General features: G+C 43.5%; 1 protein-coding gene across 3 annotated transcripts in view; it reads right to left on the reverse strand.

Annotated features, from left to right (window-relative positions):
* Window positions 1-19,739, reverse strand: part of CD200 (CD200 molecule) — a 45,036-nt gene that overhangs the window by 10,477 nt on the left and 14,820 nt on the right. For 2 of the 3 annotated variants that reach the window (XM_044441997.1, XM_044441996.1), the window contains exons 3-6: window positions 14,505-14,586; window positions 10,650-10,976; window positions 8,388-8,654; window positions 5,392-5,499 (exon numbers count right to left, since the gene is read on the reverse strand). In XM_044441997.1, coding sequence (XP_044297932.1) covers window positions 5,392-5,499; window positions 8,388-8,654; window positions 10,650-10,976; window positions 14,505-14,586 — 784 coding nt within the window. The remainder of the gene's footprint in view (window positions 1-5,391; window positions 5,500-8,387; window positions 8,655-10,649; window positions 10,977-14,504; window positions 14,587-19,739) is intronic. The other variant, XM_044441998.1, reaches the window with a different exon arrangement.

Raw genomic sequence — 19,739 nt, forward strand, 5'->3', positions numbered from 1 at the left:
GATACGGGTAAATTTGTATGCCTTGGAGGCGTAGGAAGGCACAGACAGTGGCCACACATTTGGTGAATACCCTCGGAGCCGTGGCCAGTCCAAAGGGTAAAACTGTAAACTCGTAGAAAAGGGGTGCAACAGCAAAACGAAGGAAACACCTATAACTCGGGTGGATCAAAATGTGGAAATAGGCGTCCTTCAGGTCCAATGAGGCAAACCAATCCTCTTTCCTCAGCAACGGCAAAATATTTTGAAGGGTGGTCATCCGAAACTTTTTTGTCAGAATAAATCGATTCTGATTACGTAAGTCCAAAATCGGACGTAAACCACCATCCCGCTTCGGGACCGTAAAATATCTGGAATAGAATCCATGAAGTCCTTCAGGCAGGGCAACTTGATGAATCGCTCCTTTATGAAGAAGTTGTTGTATTTCATCGAGCAGTACCGGCGAGCATGATGTAAACCGGATCGGACTTGAAGGAGGAACCATGTCAAATTCTATCCGATAGCCGTGCTGAATGATGGACAGTACCCACCAATCAGATGTAATGGACTCCCAAATGGGGAGTCGGCTTCGCAGCCAATCCCCAGATGAGAGGGGGGTGGGTATGGAAGGAGGAAGAGGAGAGGTTCGCCAGTCCCGTCAACGCTGTCTCCTGTCATCAAAATGGCGACGGCCCTGTTGATAGCGTTGCTGGGGCTGTGGATGGCGGCACTGCCGTTGCTGTTGCCAGTGCTGGGGCTGCTGCCTAGGCTGGTAGGACTGCCTATAAGAAGGACAAGTCCATGACCACTTACGCCTGGTCTGGGTCTGGATCTCCATCCTGCGTGCCGTCATGCGGGATTCGTGCAGCTTCTTCAATTTATGGTTGGTGTGAGAGTGGAAAAGCCCGGACCCATCAAAGGGCGTCTCCTCTATATGACGTTTAGTCTCCTCCGGGAAGTTACAATTTCTGAGCCAGGCGTGTCTCCGGAGCAAAACGGCACCGACCAAGGCCCTCGAGTCCGTGTCCACATGATGTCTGGCTATGGACAACTGCTGGACCGCGACCTGCATTGCCTCCTTGATGAGGACCTTGGCCAGGTCACCCTGGTGGTCTGGGAGGGTCGAGGCGACGTTGTGGAGGTGCTGCATGACGAAGTATTGGTACCTCGCCAACGTCGCCTCGTAGTTGGAGATATGCAGCCCCAGGCCTGAAGCAGCGTAGACTCACCTGGCCAGGGAGTTGATCTTTCAGCCCTCCTTGTCCCATGGTGCAGTGTGACCTCTCGCTTCTCTACCCTGGGAGGACTCCACCACGACCGAGTTCGGCTTGGGGTGGCAGAGGAGGAAGGGGATGTCCTCCTCCCGAACCCAGTACATGGATTTGTACCTCCAGGAAATGGGTTGAGAGTGAGAGGGCAAGTCCCAGGGTTGCGTCATCACTTGCCGTAAGGTGGTTATCAGTGGCAGGACGATCGATGTAGACTGCTCCCCGTGGACAACATCGTAGAACTTGTCCTTAGTTGGTCCTGGATGCTGGACGGCGTCGATATCGAGGGACTAAACAAGACAGGACATCAGCTCCACGAAGGAGATGTGAGATTCGTCCGGAGACGCAGGGCCCTAGGAGGTCACAGCGACGTCAGGGGAGGTTGAATCGACCTCCGAATCGTCAGAGTCGGTGCCGTAATACAGGGGAGCCAAGGACTCTGCAGGGGAGAAGGAGCAGCTACTTCCATCCCGAGGAGGTATTGGAGATGCACGCCTCGGGTCCGAAGACTGCGGTCGGTCGCAGGACGGTGGAGAAGATCGACCTCTAGGAGCAGGATAATATCTGACGGAGAGTGGGTCACCCCAAGCGTGATAGTAGGGACGATGCCATTCCTCCGAATGCTGCTCCATGGAGCGGCTCCTCTGGCTCCTAGGCGGGGACATCTGCACATCCGCCTCCATAGTGGCCACGGGCATAGGTGTAGGCGACCGAGCCCTAGGGGGGAGTCCTGAATTTCCCCATCAGAAATCGAGCCTCTTTGAAGAGTTGGAAGAGGCCCAGTGGAAAGGTCAGCCACACGGCGCGGGGACCCTTGAGGAGTAACCCGCATAGCATCCTGAAGTACCAGGTCGGGTGGATTCGGTACAGTAAGTGCCGCCGGTACCGAGGGGGCTGTCGAATCCGAGTCCCGGTGTTGAGGGTGCTCCGAATCCTTCGATTTCTTGGAAGGCTTCGAAACTTTCTTCTTTCTGGCCTTATGGCCTGCCAACTTGTCAGGTTCGGCATGCTTTCGCTTCTCATGCTTCTTCTTGGGCGAAGCAGAGGCAGCCACCATAGAAGGCGCTCCTTTGTCCGAAGGGCGTGAAGGTGGGGCCACTGAAGCAGAGCCAGGCTTCGGAGCAGCAACCAGTGGATTGGACTGCATGAGAGCCCAATCCCAGAGGAGCCTCTGGAGGCGATTCTCACAGTTCTTCCTGGCCTGCTTAGAGAAGGCCAGGCAGTGAGAGTACTTATCGGTCCTACACCCCTCACCCAAGCAGAGGAGGCATAGGTCATGCAGGTCGGTTGGTGACATTTTTGACCCGCACTCCATGCATTTGCGGAAAGCCGCTTGCTGTGCCATCGCAGGAAAGGAAAAAGAGAGAGATAGTGCAGAGGGTAAGTATATATTTTTGGTTTGTTTTTGTTTTTTTTAGATAGATCGAAAGAAAGGTAGAACGATAGAGAAACTTACAAGAATTATACGAAGTAGAGGAACTAACAGGAACAAGAACAAGAAGAAAATTCCAGGGCTATAACAACTGGGAGAACAATCGAGAAGAAAAGAGGCTATACGAGCAACGGTCAGAGCGATAGCGAAAGTGGCACGAGGCACAGCGAACAGCGGTCACAAAGACTGAACAAAATGGCAGACACTCCGCTCTTTATAGGCCATGGGGGAGGGGGAGCGGAGCTTTCCCGCCAAAAACTGTTAGCTTGTAATCTTCTGTCCAAAGGCACTGCGCAGGCACAGCACCCATATGTGTGATGCACAGAGGCCACAACGAAGAACAGTCTCCATTCATAGGCAGTATAGAAATCAAATAAATTAAACATAAATGGACCCTATAAGGAAAGCATACAAGCATTGAAATGGAAAGGGTTTTTTCCCATCATGTCTGTATTCTTCTAAAGCAGACCTCTCGCATCCAATAAATGCACATGTTGTCTGCATGGAACTGAAGATGACCTTATTTTGGTAGTAGATACTTTTCATAATTCAGATATCTCCTACCTCTACTGGTTATCTTAGCATAATTTGTCTTGTATCCCTAAACTGGTGTGAGTTTGGCCATCTGATTACTGTGGTTGTCCCTAAAGCAGCCTTCTCCTGAAGGGATACAGGAGCATTCTTTGTACAATCAAGGAATGTGTTCACATCTCCAAAGACGTTAGACTACAACTCTCAACTTGCCTCAGGCAGTCATCTCAGTTTCTGATGGTGCAGTGTACTGCCTTGTTAGATTCTTGGACTGGTAACTCAGGCGAGCCAAGTTCTAATCCAAACTCAGACCTGAAACTCAATGGGTACCTTAGGACCAATCACTGACTCTCAAACTGGACTAACTCACAACGGAGAGGAGGAGGATCGTGTATGCCACCTTGGGCAGCTTGAAGGAAAGTTGGGATGGAATTATAACAAAATAATAGCAACCCCTGCTAGGATGGAAGCCTCAGACTAAGGTTTCATACTTAGTCAGAATTACATACATGCAGATGTAAGAATTTGCCATTTTTCTGCTTGAATGAATAGACATGGAAGCCTTTTTTCAGAAGTGCAGCTTATCTGTGTGCTTAGGGCAAACAAACCACCTCCAACTATTTTGATGCATCTCTGAAATGTGCTCATACATGGACAAGGGTATGCAGCGGGGCAGTGTGTCCCTGCTGGCGTGTGGGTCCTCTGCTGGAGCCAGACCAGACTTACCTGCAGATCAAGCTTGATATGAGTAGAGTAAAGAGGAAATGATCTCAGCTCACCTAGCTAGAGCTGGCTGAAACTATGTGCTGTATCCCTTTTGTAGGGAGGATGCAGTATGAGTTGTTTGCTATGGATCTTCTGCATGCAATAGGAATGCATGTTTGCCACATCCATGCACTAGCTGCATATATGTAAATGAATAGATGGAGCAAAGTGTTCACAGTGTTCTCATCCCTAGGAATCTAAACCTGCAGTTCTAACTATCTGGGGACACCAAAGAAGATGTGTTAGTACACGGAGTCCTCCCTCATGCAATGCACAGTCTGCCTGAATGAGGGAAGATGCAGGTCTGTCTCCACTCTAAGCCCTTCAGGAAAATTATGTATGTATTTATTTCCTGTGCCATCCATTACTGAGGAAAGTCTCTGGACAGCTTACAAGGAACAAAAAACCAAGACAAAACCATAACAACAGCACACAGCACACTGCATCTGAAATAGTACTAAAAACAAGGATAAAACCAATCAATTGTTAAAATACTGGGAAAATAAAAAGGTCTTTGCCTGACGCCAAAAAGAATAGAGTGATGGTGCCAGGCAAACCTCTCTGCGGAACATATTCCACAGTTGAGGTGCCACTGCTGAAAAGGCCCTTCTCCAAGTAACTACCCTCCTGATTTGCTTCAAAGAGTGTTCCCAGAGAAGGGCCTCTGCCTCCAATCTCAGGGAGTGGTCACCATTGCCAGGCACTGCTCATCCAGGTAGGAATGGAGCTGATGCATCAGCCAAAGTTGAAGGAAAGTGCTCCTCGCCACTGCCAGTACCTGATGCTCCAGGGACAGGTCAGGGTTGAGGAGCACTCCCAAGCTGCGTACCATTGGGAAAATACCAGGGTTTTGAAAAATTCTCGTGTCTCCTGTCCCAAACCCCATGGATAGCATTTGTATGCTTCACTCTGCCACTGAAGATAGCCCCAGCAAGCAGGGAGCATCCTGGATATTCTAGCCCTGAGCAATTAATTGTGTTGTACGGAAGAGTAAATTTCTCTGCTGCACAGTGGTGGCCTTGAGGATGACAATAAGCTCAACACTCCCTGCTCCTCTAAGAGATCACATGCAGAGAGGAGCTCAGTCTTTCTCTGAGCTAATATCCTAAACAAGACTGCATCACAATAATAGATTGCCTTGAAGTTTCCCTTCTCCCTCCACAATTCTCATGGGATCTTTCTCCATTTCTTTGTATGAACTATAATGAACATGCCATGCAATAGGTTGTATTCAACTGTAGTTCTACTCAGAATCAACCTACTGAAATGAATGAGGCCTAAGCAAAACTAACAGTGGATACAGCCCATTGAGCCTTAGCCTATGGTATGTGAGTTCCACTTCTGAACTGCTCAACAGCATTAATCAAGTATTCTGCATGGAATGAAAGTGTACATGTTTTTTTCACTTCAGTAATTTACCACTGTGTGTCTTCCTGTGACGACTCCAGCAGTATGCTGCAACAATAACTAGGATAACAAGAATTAGGGCCAATACACCGATCAGAATAGCATACGGACGACTGAGTCCTGTAGGAAGAAAGGAAATGAGGCAGTAGGTAGCAAAATGGATAGGACTGTGTGTTCGAATTCTACATCAGCACAACTTCAGTACTGTGCCAACAGATATGGACTCTTCAACCTGCAGTTAGTATGAAAAATTATACTTGCTGTTGTTGATCTGAGCAAGTTAGCCTGCTTTGGCAGGGCACTATGCAGGGCTCTGAATTCTACATGGGCAACATGAAATTGCATGTGGCTACTCATCTGTCACATGAGATTTTGCAAACCCACTTCAAGTTTTTTCTGCAGGTTCAAAAACTATATACCTCCTTTTAAAAAATTTCTCAATGTACAAAATTACTGTACCCTAAAAGTGTTCAAGCAATCTGCTTTAGTGAGCAGGCAATCCTGGATTTAATCAGATGTAGGACACTGTACAGGATGGAAATGTTGTTGAACCAATTGGAAACAGTGATCATAGCACTATCAGATTTGGTATATCATTAGGGCCAAGATTGCTAAAGAGGTTTCATATAGTTGTACTGGATTTCAAAAGAGGAACTTCTCAAAACAAGTGAAGTGGTAGGAAGGAAGAGGAGAAGAAGGAGCAGGAGTCAAGAGGATTAAATTGTTTCAAAATGCTTGGAGATCACTAATAGAGGCACAGAGTATGCTTGCCAGAAGTTAGGAAATGTTGACTGGAGGCCAAGAGGTTGTCATCATAATTAACTCATAGAGTCAAGTAGGCTATTAAAGAGAAGAAGGCTTTCTTCAAGAAATGGGAATCCTGTCCAAATCAGGAAAACAAAAGGAAGTACAAGCTTGCACAAGGGAGATGCAAGCAGACAATAAGAAGGAAAGGCACGTTTTGAGGAGCACATCACTAACAACATCAAGGTCAACAATGAAGAATTCTTTAAATATCAAACGTATCAGAAACTAATCAGAGAGGCAGTTGGACCATTGGATGATGAAGGAATTAAAGCAGCACTAAAAGAGGATAAGGAGATTGCAGAGAAAATAAATGAATTCTTTTCAACTAACTTCTCAGCAGAGGATACAGAACAGATGAGTGGACCTGAACTTAGGTATTCAGGAAGTAAGTCCGACTAATTAAGATAGATTATAGTGACAAAAGATGAAATTCTCAACTGTGAATCACTGCACTGAGTGGTGTCCATCCTAGAATGCTTAAAAAACTCAAATATGAAATTTGACCTTCTTACAAAAATATTTAAGATCAGTAGAGTGGAGAATGGCCATTGTAGCAGCAATTTTAAAAAATGGACATGGGGATGTCTGGGACATTGCAGTTTGACATCTATTCTGAGTAAGTTGCTTGAAATTGTTACTAAGGACACAGACAGCCAAGTCCTGCTGCAAAAGAATTGGCGTGGCCTCCACAAAAGTAAATCCTGTCTTATCTAATAGTCTAACCCTGTCAGAGTTTTTTAAGTGTCAGTAACCTCATAGACAGGGGTGATTCAGTAGACGTTGTTTACTTGGACTTCCAAAAGACTTTTGACAAAGTCCCTCACCAAAGACTCCTGAGCAAATTTAGCAGTCATGGACTAGAAAGGTGAATCCTTTTATGGATCAGTAACAGCTTAGGAAAAAGAAAAGAGAGTAGGACTAAATGGTCATTGCTCTTAATAGAGAGACATAAAACTGCAACGTCCCATAGGGTTCTTTTATTAGGAGCAGTGTTTTGCAACTAATTCATAAATTAGGAGTAAGCAGCAAAGCGGCCAAGTTTGCTGATGATGCCAAATTATTTAGGATGGTCAAAACCAAATGGGATTGTGAGGAACTCCAAAGAATTCTCTCTAAGCAGGAAGGATGGGAATCGAAATGGCAAATGTGGTTCAGTGCAAGCAAATGTAAAAAAAATGCATGCTGGGCCAGAAAATCACAACTTGAAGTATAGGGAGCTGACAGGATATGACTGAACTAGAAAGGGTTGTTGTGGACAGTCCAGTGAAAATGTCAATCTAGCGCACAGCTGCACTACCGTTAAATTCCATGTTGAGCATAATCAGGAAAGAAATTGAAAATGGAACTACTAAGATGCCCTTATAGAAATCTTTGGTGCAGTCACGTTCTAAATATTGTGTATAGTTCTGGTCACTGGACCTGAAAAAGACCACCAATGGCTTCGAAAAAGTGCAGAGAAGGGCAATGGACGTGAAGAAAGCAACTCTCTCATGAGAAACAGCTACAGCAACAGGGATTGTTTAGCTTACGAAAAAGACTAGTAAGGAGGGACATGGAAGAGGTGTTTAAAATAATGCATGGTGTGGAGAACATGGAAAGTGAGATATTTCTCTCTGTTTCCCATACTACTAGAACATAGGATCAACCCACGAAGCAGACTGGTTGGGGTTTCAGAACAGATAAAAGAAAGTATTTCATCACTCAGTGCATAGTAAAACTATAGAATTCACTGCCACGAGAAGGTGCGATGGTGGCCAAACTGATGGCTTTAAAGGGGAATTGGACAATTCATGGAAGAGAAAGCAGTAAGTGAAAACTAGCCTTGTTAGCTACATGCTACATATTATCAGAGGTAACATGCAGCAGTTGAGGAGCCTGGACCTTTTCTATGCATCCTGTCTGACCCTGTGGATCACTGGTTTGTCACTGTCGGAACAAAGTGGCAAACCACTCCATTTAATGGACCAATGAACCATTGGTCTGATTCAGCATGGCTTTTCTAATGTTCTTCAACATATAATGCTTTATCTGTTTTCTACAGCTGTAGTATCACAGTGTAGATGTCATTCTCAGAATATAGAAGAAAACTAATAGATTATATTGGCCATTCATATTATCAAATAAATTAAACTAGGGTAAAAGTTTACTGCATTGTATTATCTTTAGTACACACACAATGTGTCTGTTTTCTGACCACTTGCCTTTTTTTCCTTGAAGCTTGATCTCCTTCTCTTCTCCTCGGTGTGAAACTTTGCAAATCACCTTTTGTTTAACATTCTGGATTGAGGTACTTATAATGATGTTGCTTATGACAGAAATTGTGCCATTGGGATTTAAGCTCTCGTATTCATTCATTTTGCTTTCTGGTGCAACCCATGAGATATTTGGACGTGGGAAGCCAGTTGCTAAGCAGGTGGCATTCAAATGACCGTCATAGATGTTGTGGTACAGAAAGGCATGGAGGTGATCTGCAACACAAACAAAAACACCCTCAACCATGAGGAATACAGGTAGGTGATAGAACACTGAAAATAGCCCAGTATCAATAAAAGAATCAGCTGGACTAGGGGTGTCCAATGGTCTTGGGCCACACGTTAAATACACATGCACTAACGAACACCGATGAGCCAAACAAAGTCTGTGCAGAATTTTCATGGTATCTGCCACCACTGTGTATACAAGTACCAAGTGCATAAGTACATTTATTTTATAAGACGTTATGGTGCGTCTTTGCTGTCAGCAAAGTTCACACTCAAGAACTGCATGGTTGAGTTACCCAAAAATCGCAAAAAGATCTCAATATTTGAAGTTTATACTTTATGTTGGGCTGCATCCACAGCCCATGGGCTACAGGTTGGACAGCCCTGAGCTAGGCAATCAGCAAAGATTTGAGTAGCTTCCAGTTTACATTGTGTGCACCCAAGTTCCACACAATGAAAAGTTTCAGGGGTTCCATAGTTCAGGTTCATTAGAGGGACATCACAGGACACTTAAGTAATTCCTGTGATATAAGCTACACTCACACAAAAACAAGTGAAGCAAAGGATAAGGGCTGACAGCATTACTGCACCAATAGATGCCTGCTACCCACTGGATAACAAGTGGGATTGACAGAACCATGGGATTTAAGACACAGGATTTCTATTGTTTTCATCAGGGACCTGATTAACACTTGGGAAGAGCAGGGAGAGAAAGGTAAGTCCCCTTTAGCACAGACTATGCTAAGGATGCACAACCTCTTTCAGCCCCAGGACCAAATTCAAATCAAAGAAGCTGATTTGGGCAGAGCAGAAGGCAAAAGTACAAAACCAAAGGCAAAAGGGATGCCCCCCACACCATATGGGCATGCACACATGTGCACATGCATGTACGTGTGCACGTGCGCACACAGGCAAACTGTAACTATCGACTCTTCTTGCCAGCAATTAAACCTTAGGCGAGGCATCTCAGTCTTTCCAAATGGGAAATAGACTGCACAAAATCCAGTAACCACCAAACAATACTTGGCTTGGAAAAAGTGAGTGGGCTGTTTGGAGGAACACAGGGATACCAGAATGCTTGAATTTATTCTTCTGGCTCTGAGTTTCCCATTCTCTGACATCTCTAATATAATACTGTTATGTTATTCAGTACTTCATAGATGTAGGAGAACTCAGTGTGCAACACAGCAATGTTGACTTTATCTGGCTAAAAGAAGGGATACGTACATTTTAATATCAAAACTGGCATGGTGATTTGTTTTCTAGTGTACCATACCGAAGACTTATGCTGTGTGCTGTACTGGCAAAGGAGATACTGAGACTTCTTAACATATTTCTCAACTGTAATACCAGTAGCTAATGAGTTGAGAGTTGTTACTTTTAAACAAATTAGTTAGCCCTCAGTTCTTATCTAGAACTGTTTGTTCTTATCTATTTTCAGAACTGCAGTTCAAGCTTGCTTACGGATTATTCAAATCATACCCTGCTTTTCTTGCAAGAAAATGATGCTCAATGTAGCTTACAATCATATTCAAACAGAAATTAAAATAAGAATAAAAGGCATGCATTAAAACAAAATTAAAAACAGAACAAGAACAAAATAAAACAGCACTCAAACCAATAGCTAGGTCACATGCCTGCTTGAATAATTTTTTTCTGCTGGTGGAAGGAGAGCGCAGAGGAAATCAACCTAGGCTTCCCCAACACAGAATTCCATAGCCCAAGTTTACACTGAGTCAAATAAGAAGTATAAATTTGAATGCCCTCATCCATCCTGAGGCTATCAACAAAGCTTTTTTTTTAAATGAAACACAAATATCTAGCACAATATTTAAAAGAAGGTCTATAGCTGCAACCTCTTCTTTTTAACTTTTAACCTCTTTTTTTTAAACTCTAGTCTAGCAGGTCATTACAAGACACCATACAGCGCATGTCTATAATACAGGGAAACTCTGCTGGGATTATTTTAATGGACAGACTCACCATAAACCAGAAGACAGGGTCGTCCCCTCACTTCTCCAGTCATTGTTGCAAATATGCATTGATAGCAGCCATTATCATTGATGCTAACGTTCAAAAAAGTGATGGCATTTTCTTTGTTTCCTAAAGTTGTGAACTTGATTTTGTCTTTGTATGTGGGAAGAATATTTGGACCTGCATCTTCGCGGAAAGTCGCCATATTTTCAGCGTTTCCATTAATTTCTTTCCTCCATGTAACTTGAAAAGTGCTTTTTGCATACTCTGTTCGGTTACATCTCAAGGTACCAGTGCCACCAAGTTCCACTTCGTCATTTTGTGTTCTAACAGAGCCTGTAGCAACACAACATCATTCTTAACTGAGAATCATCAGTCCTTTCCAAAGCTCACAACACTCTTGACCCTGAGTCAAGGCAATATGAAACAGATAAACACCTGGTGAACTGGAAAAGCTTAGGACAATAAGGGACTGCATTGCTTTGCTTCTGGACTGCATTGTATGTAATGCTACTAAATTATAATCAGGATTATAAGAACTAGTCAAGGTAACCTGTGTGCTCCCGCATTCCTACCTCTTCCTCTAGTGCAGCCAGGAGCTCATGGCAGTACAGGAAGAGTTATTATTTTATGATTTATTTCATTTCTATGCAGCCATTGCCAAAGCTGTCTGGAAAGTTACATCAATATATAAAACAAAACAAAAATACAATATACATACCATAAAAACAGCAATGCTGAAATGAATTTAAAAATAATTTAAAAATACAGTAAAAAGACCCAGTAAAAAACAAAGATCACCTGGAAAATACCCTCAGGGCCCTGGATATCCAAGGAGATCTTTAAAGGTCTCCACATAGAGTGCAGTTCTGACCTGCTACTGAAAAAGTGGCAAATATGGCACCAGGCAAGCCACAACAGGGAGGTTGTTTCAAAGATGGAGGGGGCACTACAGAAAAGATCCTCCTCCTTGTTGTCACCCTCTGAGCCTCCTGGGTGTTGGCAGATTGTGGCTGAGAGAGGCATTCTGACAGGTATTCCAGTCCTAAGCAATGTAGGGCTTTGTAGGTTAAAACTTGAACATTGAATTTGGCCAGGAAGCATACAGGCAGTGAATGCAAGCTGGCTAGAACTGGATCTGCAGGTCCCAGTTATTAATCTGACTGTTGCACTCTGTATGCTTTCTGCTTCATTCTGTAAGCTACAACTTCTGAACCATCTTCAAAGGCAGTTCCATGTAGAGTGCATTGCAGTAATCTAGAGATTACCAGAGCATATATTTCAGAAGCCTGGCTTTTTTTGTCCAGGTAGGGGCAGAGCTAGACCATCAGCCAAAGCTGTTAGAAGGCTCTCTGAGCCACTGAGGCCATCTGAGCTTCAAGTGACAAAGATAGCTTAAGGAGGACTCCCAACCTATGAACCTGCTCCTTTGGGAGGAGTGGAACCCCATCTAGAACAGGAAAGGGAACCACCCACACGCAGTATCTCAGTCTTGTCTGGATTAGCTTCAGTTTGTTGGCCCTCATCTGTTCCACTGTTGTAGCTAGGTGCCAGTTTAGCACCTCCACAGTCTCACCTGCTGAAGATGAAAAGAAAAGGGTTGCATGTCATCAGCATACTGATGGCAACACACTCCAAAACTCCAGATGACCCCACTGAGTGGTTTCATAGAAACACTAAACAGCATGGGCAAAAGAACAGACCCCTGAGGCACTCAATGCTGGAGAATCCATGGGGCTGAACATTATTCCCCAAGCACCACCTTCTGGAAATGGCCTTCCAAGTAGAAGCAGAACCACTGAAGTGCAATATCCCTAATTCCTAACTCAGACAGTCAACTTAGAAGGGTACCAACCCATAGTTAAGATTAACCACAGTTTAGAGTTTGGACATAATGCTAAACTGTGGTTAAGCTAAGCAGAATCTTCTGGTCTCATCCTTATGGATAAACCAAAGCAGAAGAAAGGATAGGGAAACATATTGGCATTGGCTACAGCTTACCCTCATAATGCTAGATCTTGATTAAGCATTATATGCAAGCATCAGCTCTAGCCCAAACCAAAACCATTTCCATAAACAATTGCCCTACCTCAGAAGCAGGGTCCTCTGCCATTTTGTGTGGATGGATATGTGGTCATGTCTCCTGGGGCCCCAGGTTCCTCCTAGTCTTCTGACATAGGCTGTTCTGGAGTGCTCGTTATCGCTGGGAGCCTTAGCTCCTGCTATGAGGAGGATTCCTCCAGTGAGGGCATGACACCCTGCAGCCAGGTCCATGGCTAATATGGTCCCAACAGTCTCTGTGACCTTAGCACAGGGGAAAATGCAATTTGAAAGCACTCACCTCCTCTTCCTTCTGTCTGGTCCCATTCTGGTCTGAGACCATCTGCCAGGACCTCCTCATTTGTTTGGCTTCCCAGTTATTTCCTCTGCTATTGTTGTGCATGAAGCTCCAACAGAAGCAGTGATTCATGAGGAGGACTTGCACTTGACGACCAGTGTCCAAGAATTGACCCCACAACTCAGCGTAGGGACAGCAGAGCCAGCTGCTGCGTCTTCCTCTGACTCCCAGCATGTTGAGCAAACGCCTGGTCCTTTATTAGAGCCAGGGAGTCATGAGAAAGAGGAAGCTGCAAGTTCTATTCAGAAAGAGGCTGAGCAAACTGCCTCTTCCCCCCCTGATGCTGATCTCCCCAAGTCAGAAACAGAAGACACAGTAGGCCTTGTGGATTTTTCAAAAACTGAGAACGGGAGGATTTTACGTAGATATCAACAATGGCAAGATTTATTATGTAGGAGGGAGGAAAGGCGTGACTTGGGAGAATGATCCCACATGGGCTTGGGAAGAGAAGCCATTAGGGGGTTAACATCTGTATAGCACGGGCCGCTATTAGAGAGCTTATCTATAGAGTTGTAAATCTTGTAGACAATTAGCATTAAAGGACTTTAGTTTTATTGCTGGTGAATGTGTGGATTGTTTACATACTGGGCTGGTGAGACCTCACAGCTATTGGTTCTTATAGATGGTCCTGGTAGATGGTCATCTTCTGCCTGACTCACATCAAGTACTACTACGTAAGCTACCCATGCTTTGTGAGGCTAACCTGTGCCTAGCCTTGGATGTTGCTTGGATTCTTTATCAACAGATAGTTCCTTCATCTGGCTCCCCTTGACTGCCATCCTTACTGTTGCTCATCTCGCCTGTCAAGTCCTGAGTGATCCTTACTCCATACTGTGCAAATACATAGAGTTGGAAGGGAACATTTAACCCTGGGGTCCAACCTCCCGCCCAGTGCAGGATTCCTGCTTAGTGCAGGAATACCATATACCCATTACTTTGGTTTCTTTCAGGCAGAGGACATGCACATCTCCAAATATCCAGATACGTCTTTCTCAGATTACTTATTATATCTTCCCTCTCATTATGGAATTCTGGCCAAAACTGGAAAATTTAAGAGAGGCCTATGACTGAAGCATTTTCAGTAAGTGTGAATGTGTCTGTACGCATGTTTTACCGAATTTGCAAGCAAGAAAAGAGACTGTTCAGTGCCACAATTTGTCTGTCACAGTAGCTGATTTTCCTTAAGGATTTCAATAGTCCTAAAGTACAATTACACTGTAGTTGTTGTTCCACAACCAATTATTAATATTTATATTTGGATCATTATTTCTCTCAAGGTGTCCTAACAATAAAAAATCATTCATGGATAATTAAATAGTCCATCATAAAGCTGAAAAAAATACACATAGCACAACTCACACAAAGCCTGGGTGAACAAAGATGCTTTTAGTTGTTGCCTAAAACACAGCAAAAAAGGGTCCGCTTTCCCAGGGAAGGAATTGGATGCCACCACTGAAAAGACTTACCTTGTATCCTACACAGCATTATAGATATGATACACAGAGTCAAGCTGTGGGAAGTCCACAGTGAACAGATACCTCCATTTGCCTAAAAACAGAAAGAAGAGGTGTGTTATGGAACTACAATAGATGTTTGTTATTACACTGACACATTCTTTTGGTTTTAGATATAGCCCAAGTACATAATGAAAAGAAGATGACAGCATAGGAGTTCTTCAAAGCAAGAAAATAACCATTTCAACCTTCCCAACTTACCACTTTCACATCTTGTGTGCATTTCACATGGAGAAACCTTTCTGCAGCAAGATGTGAAAGCTGAAAGATACCTATGGGTTGTCAAATGAAATCTGAATTATTTTGTATATCACTTAACATATTATAACTTGGAAAGTAACAATTGGTTTAGCCTCCCAATGCCCCACGCCCCACTTTTGTGCAGTGATATACATGCAGATGTAATGATTAAATGGGTGATTCTCATTGGTTTTGTAGGATTCCTTGAGTACAAAATGCATAATGGGTTGAAATAATCCAGAGAACATCCAGCAAACAGATTCAAAGGAAACCTCCCTGGCATTAGCCAATTGGATTATGTTTCAGAAGTCAATGGCCATTAATGGTTATTACAATTTGTAGGTACAACTTCACATGTCATACAGAACTACTGAACCTCTTTCAGTCTGAGGGTCAAATTCAGTTTCAGTCAAAGCAAAAACATTAGTTCCAGTAATTAAGTTTTAGAAGGGTTTTTGCAGGGGTTAGTAAGGAGGAGACTGCAAAAAATTCAGGAAATTGCTAAACAATTACTGGTTTGAGGAAAGGAGCTGAGGCCAGGGAAAGGGCCATAACTATCTAGGAAACCTCAGAGTGCTGGACTGGGACCCCAGGATGGCCACATTTGGCTCATGGGCATCAGGCTCAATCCCTTAATGTAGCATGTACAGAAAACAGCAGGTCCCGCATTCATGAATTGCAGGACTAGTGAGGTCCATACCTCATAATGCTTTATAAAGCCATCCCCCCACCCAGAGTATTTTTAAGGAACATCATTTGGCAAACTTTGGGGGAAGTCAAGGGATGGAGCTTGTAGATTTGGTGATGGTTGCTCCCACCTGTCCCCCATAATTTGAGCTATGCGTCTGCTGGTATTTCCTCCTCCATTGCAGCTAACTGCTGCATCACAGCAGCCTGCTTATTTATCATCGCACATGTTATGTTTTTTCTCATGTTATACTCTGAACCTGAATGATGACAAAAGCTATTCCAGTGACAAACCCTGGTAAGCCCCTGGCTCAGATTCAGCCTGTATAAATTTCTCATATACACACCACCATCCAAGTAGCAGAAAGTTGGACCCTATGGCTTTAATGGCCCCTTCTCACTCCAATAGAACAGCCGTTTTCAACTGCAGGGAGGGGAGAGACAGCTCAGTGGGAGCTGGCTGGGAGCAATGCTGCACTGATTTCAGTATTTTGTTCTTTTTTTGGATTTTTTTTGCTGCTCAGTTTCTAGTTGTTTTGGGGATTTTTTTTTTTTTTTTTTGGTATTGTGTTTGGAAACTAATAAACTAATACATGGAATATTTTATTACGTGTATGGTGCTTTTCGTTTCTGCCTCAGTAGTCTCCAAGGTGGTTTTCCTGTTTTCACTAGTCTCCAGCTGTGGAAAGGTTGAAAACTACTGCAATAGAACATGCATAACTTGGCCTGTGCTTAAAGGAGCTACTCCTCCAAATGCTAGCCAAATGTGCTGTGCCCATCAGAGTATGGGTGATTCGTAACAGCCACCAACACTGGTCTACACATTTTGGAAAAGTATCGACCTCAGAGATAAAATGTGCTAATTCTTACATATTTGATTAGATGAATTATAAAACAGGTAATAAAGGTGCTGGTTGGCTAAAATTTTCAAAATATTTCACAATAAAGATTTATACACAAGCGAGTATATTTGCCTACAAGGGAGGGAAGTATCTGATGATCATGATGCCTCGTAACCTCTCAACAAAGTACGGTAGAACAATGAAAACGGTACCACATGGAAGTGTATAAATATATCTTCACTTTGAGACTAAAGATTATTACCTAACTGTAATTTATTGTTTGATTTATTTATTTGGAGTTTTTATATGCTGTCCCATCGCTTAACGCCTCGGGATGGCTTACATAAATAAACATAAATAGACAACATAGTGCCCAATACAAATACAAAAAATATAAATTGCACCAATTAAAAACCCCGATTCATTCTGGATGGAAATTAAAATATATAGATAATATTAAACATTGTTAAAAAATTGTTTAAATAAAAAGGTCTTAGCCTGGCGCCAAAAAATAAATAACGACGGCGCCAGGCGGACCTCTCTGGGGAGCGCATTCCATAGATGGGGCGCCACCGCAGAGAAAGCCCTCCTCCGGGTACTTTGCCTCCTGATGTTTTTCATGGAGGGCTCCCGGAGGAGGGCCTCTGCTGCTGATCTCAAGAGGCGGGAGGGCAAATATGGAAGCAGGCATTCCTTCAAGTATCCAGGTCCCAAGCTGTTAAGGGCTTTTATTGCAAGGTACATTTGTCTTGGTCCAATTTACGCATCATACAGTTACACCTGGTGGTTTGTGGAAGTGTCATTGCCTGACATTTCCAAGGAATAGTTGTGTGATATTTTCCCTTAGAAGCTGCCTTGAAACTATGTAAACAACCCAGATAACTTCTGCTACATTTATGGCAAAGTTATATTTGCATCTCAAAAGTGCAGTATGAAGGCAGTGCTAAAAAAGGCATACCACCTATATTTTGGATGCAAAATAGGACATCAGGACAAGAGTTGGGCCGCTCATTATTGTTGTATTACGTATACAACTTATCTGTGTCATTGGCTAAACAAGAAGAAAAAGTCCATTCCCTTTGAACTGTGGGGCAGTGAGTGATGAGCATGGGGAGAGATTGGCATGGAGAAAAGATACCAAGGGAAATGGGAGTCTGTCCATGCTTGCTGATTACTGCTAGAACCTCTCTAGGGATGATCCTAGTGCAGTTCACAAGAGAAAAGCCAAAAAGCACAGTTTAGATACCAAATAAAGATGGATCCTTGTCGTTTAATCTGATGTTAGAGCTTGTCAGTTTTTTGTGCAGAAAGCATGAAAATGTTACATGAAAAACCAATGAATGAATGGAAAGTTATGTTGTTGGTACCAATAAAAAGTTAAATTTATAATGATTGGTGTGGCACCATTCTCATTGCTATATCACATTTTGCAGAAAAGTTACAGAGAATAATCACACGTCCCCCTCTTAATTTTGAATATTTTTGATGCAACTTTGACCTGAAGTTGTATCTTGGAAACTGGAGCCAATTAATACTCAGGACTTAATTTTCCTTTATTAGTGACCCGACTCTGGTAAAATTTAGCTACTTTCATTTCTGAGGCTTTCTCCTGGTAGACCAGTGCAATTGGAGGAGCTGCTAGGCAAGCCCCTTTCTCTGCACAGAGAAAAGCATTGTGGCTCTCTGGGGCTGGGGGACTGAGACTGGGCAATAGTTCCTTTCCTAAGGCCACTTGGCAGGTTCACAGCACTTGAAATCGCTTGGCAGGTTCAGAGTACTACTAATTTGTAGTACATTCCCACTGCAATAATCTTGACAACTGTACAGTTGAGAATGTTTAAGGAACAAACTGTGTATTATGAGAGGGAAATGAGACAATTGTTGAGAAACAGGGTTTTTTTTTCTGGGAAGAAAATTAGATGAAGGCAGAGGTTTTAGGTGAAGCATTAACAGGGGAAACATCTGTGATGAGAACGGCAAGGAACAATGGGAGAACTCAAAAGAAAAATAAAATGACAAATGAGCAGACTCTGCCTTGAAGGTCAATGGCAACTTGTAATGACATAAAGAGAACTTCAGAATTCATACTGGTGCAATCACTTTATCAAGATAACTCGAAGTTCACAAAAACATGCACATTTTTGAGATATCCAGCTCTCTTTACCAGGGAAGATGTTAGTAAAAGCAGAATGGGTGGCAATGGCTGGGGATTTGATGTGAAGTCATGATATCTGCACCATGGTCAGAATCATAAGGTTCCCTCTGGGAAGAAGGCTTTGTAGACCTTCAGACTGGGCTCTAGCAGATGCTAGATGTTTGAGGTTTCACTTGTATCTGCTCCTAGGATTGCCAGGTTCAAGAAAAACATAGACAATAGTTGATCACCTACTATTGAGACTGTAAGATCCAGCTGTTAATCAAACTGATTCCCATTTTGGGCAAATTTCATAGGTTCCTTGATCTGCCAAAAATGGAAGTATCCTCAGGATACTAAGAGCAGCCAACATGATCAGCAAAAGTTAGCAGAAAGGAGTTTCTATTAAGCACCAGACTGGAACACTCCCGTTGTGCCTTGTGCACAGTCAGGAGGAGAAATAGGCCAGGAACTGTTTTTAAAGGTTTATATCCAATTCCTGGCTAAACTATAGGCTAAAATCAACTCTACTCTATTAGTCAAGCTAGAGTTTATTTTAAACATTGATTCCTGGTTTCTGCTTAATGACAAGCCTGGAATCAAGCAAACTGTAACCAAACAGTGCTTTATTCCCCCCCTGTCCACAGGGAAGGAGGACACATTTGTGGGAAGCACACAACAGCTCTGCTCAGGCTTCTTTCTGCTCATTCCGAAAAGGTAGAGGTGGTACGTATCTGGAGTGCAGCGGCCCTGGCCCTCCAAGCTCCCTCACCAGCGCCGCCACTACACTGGACAAGCAGGGCACTCTTGCTTGCACATTCTGCTTCCTGGTTCTGCTGGAAGTGGGACACATGAGGATGAATCTTCTCACTGTGCCACTTGCCAGCAGAGCCATGGGGCTGGGACCCTGTCTCTCTCCACCCAACAATAGTACTCAATAGTGCTATGACAGTTTAAAACTTCCTCCCTATAGCAGTGACCTTAAGTACTTGGGTAGCAGCCTAGTCAGACCATTAGACCACCCATTTTAGTACTGATGAGGCTGACCAAAAAAGGATAACTGTGATGCACTCTCCATGGGGCTCAAAAGCTGCAGCAGCCAAACTGATAACTGGGACAAGAAGGTCCAAACAGATACCCCTACTTCTGGGTCCCTTGCTCTAGCTGCCTGTATGCTTCCAAACCTTGATTTCAACAGCTCTTGTCAATTCCAGATGGTGGCCTCCCTTATGGAGTCAGTCCATCTCATAATTGGATATACAGTGGTATCTTGGCTCATGAATG

This window comes from Varanus komodoensis, unplaced genomic scaffold (assembly GCF_004798865.1).
Source record: "Varanus komodoensis strain SLA01 unplaced genomic scaffold, ASM479886v1 scaffold4, whole genome shotgun sequence".
Taxonomy (NCBI): Eukaryota; Metazoa; Chordata; class Lepidosauria; order Squamata; family Varanidae; genus Varanus; species Varanus komodoensis.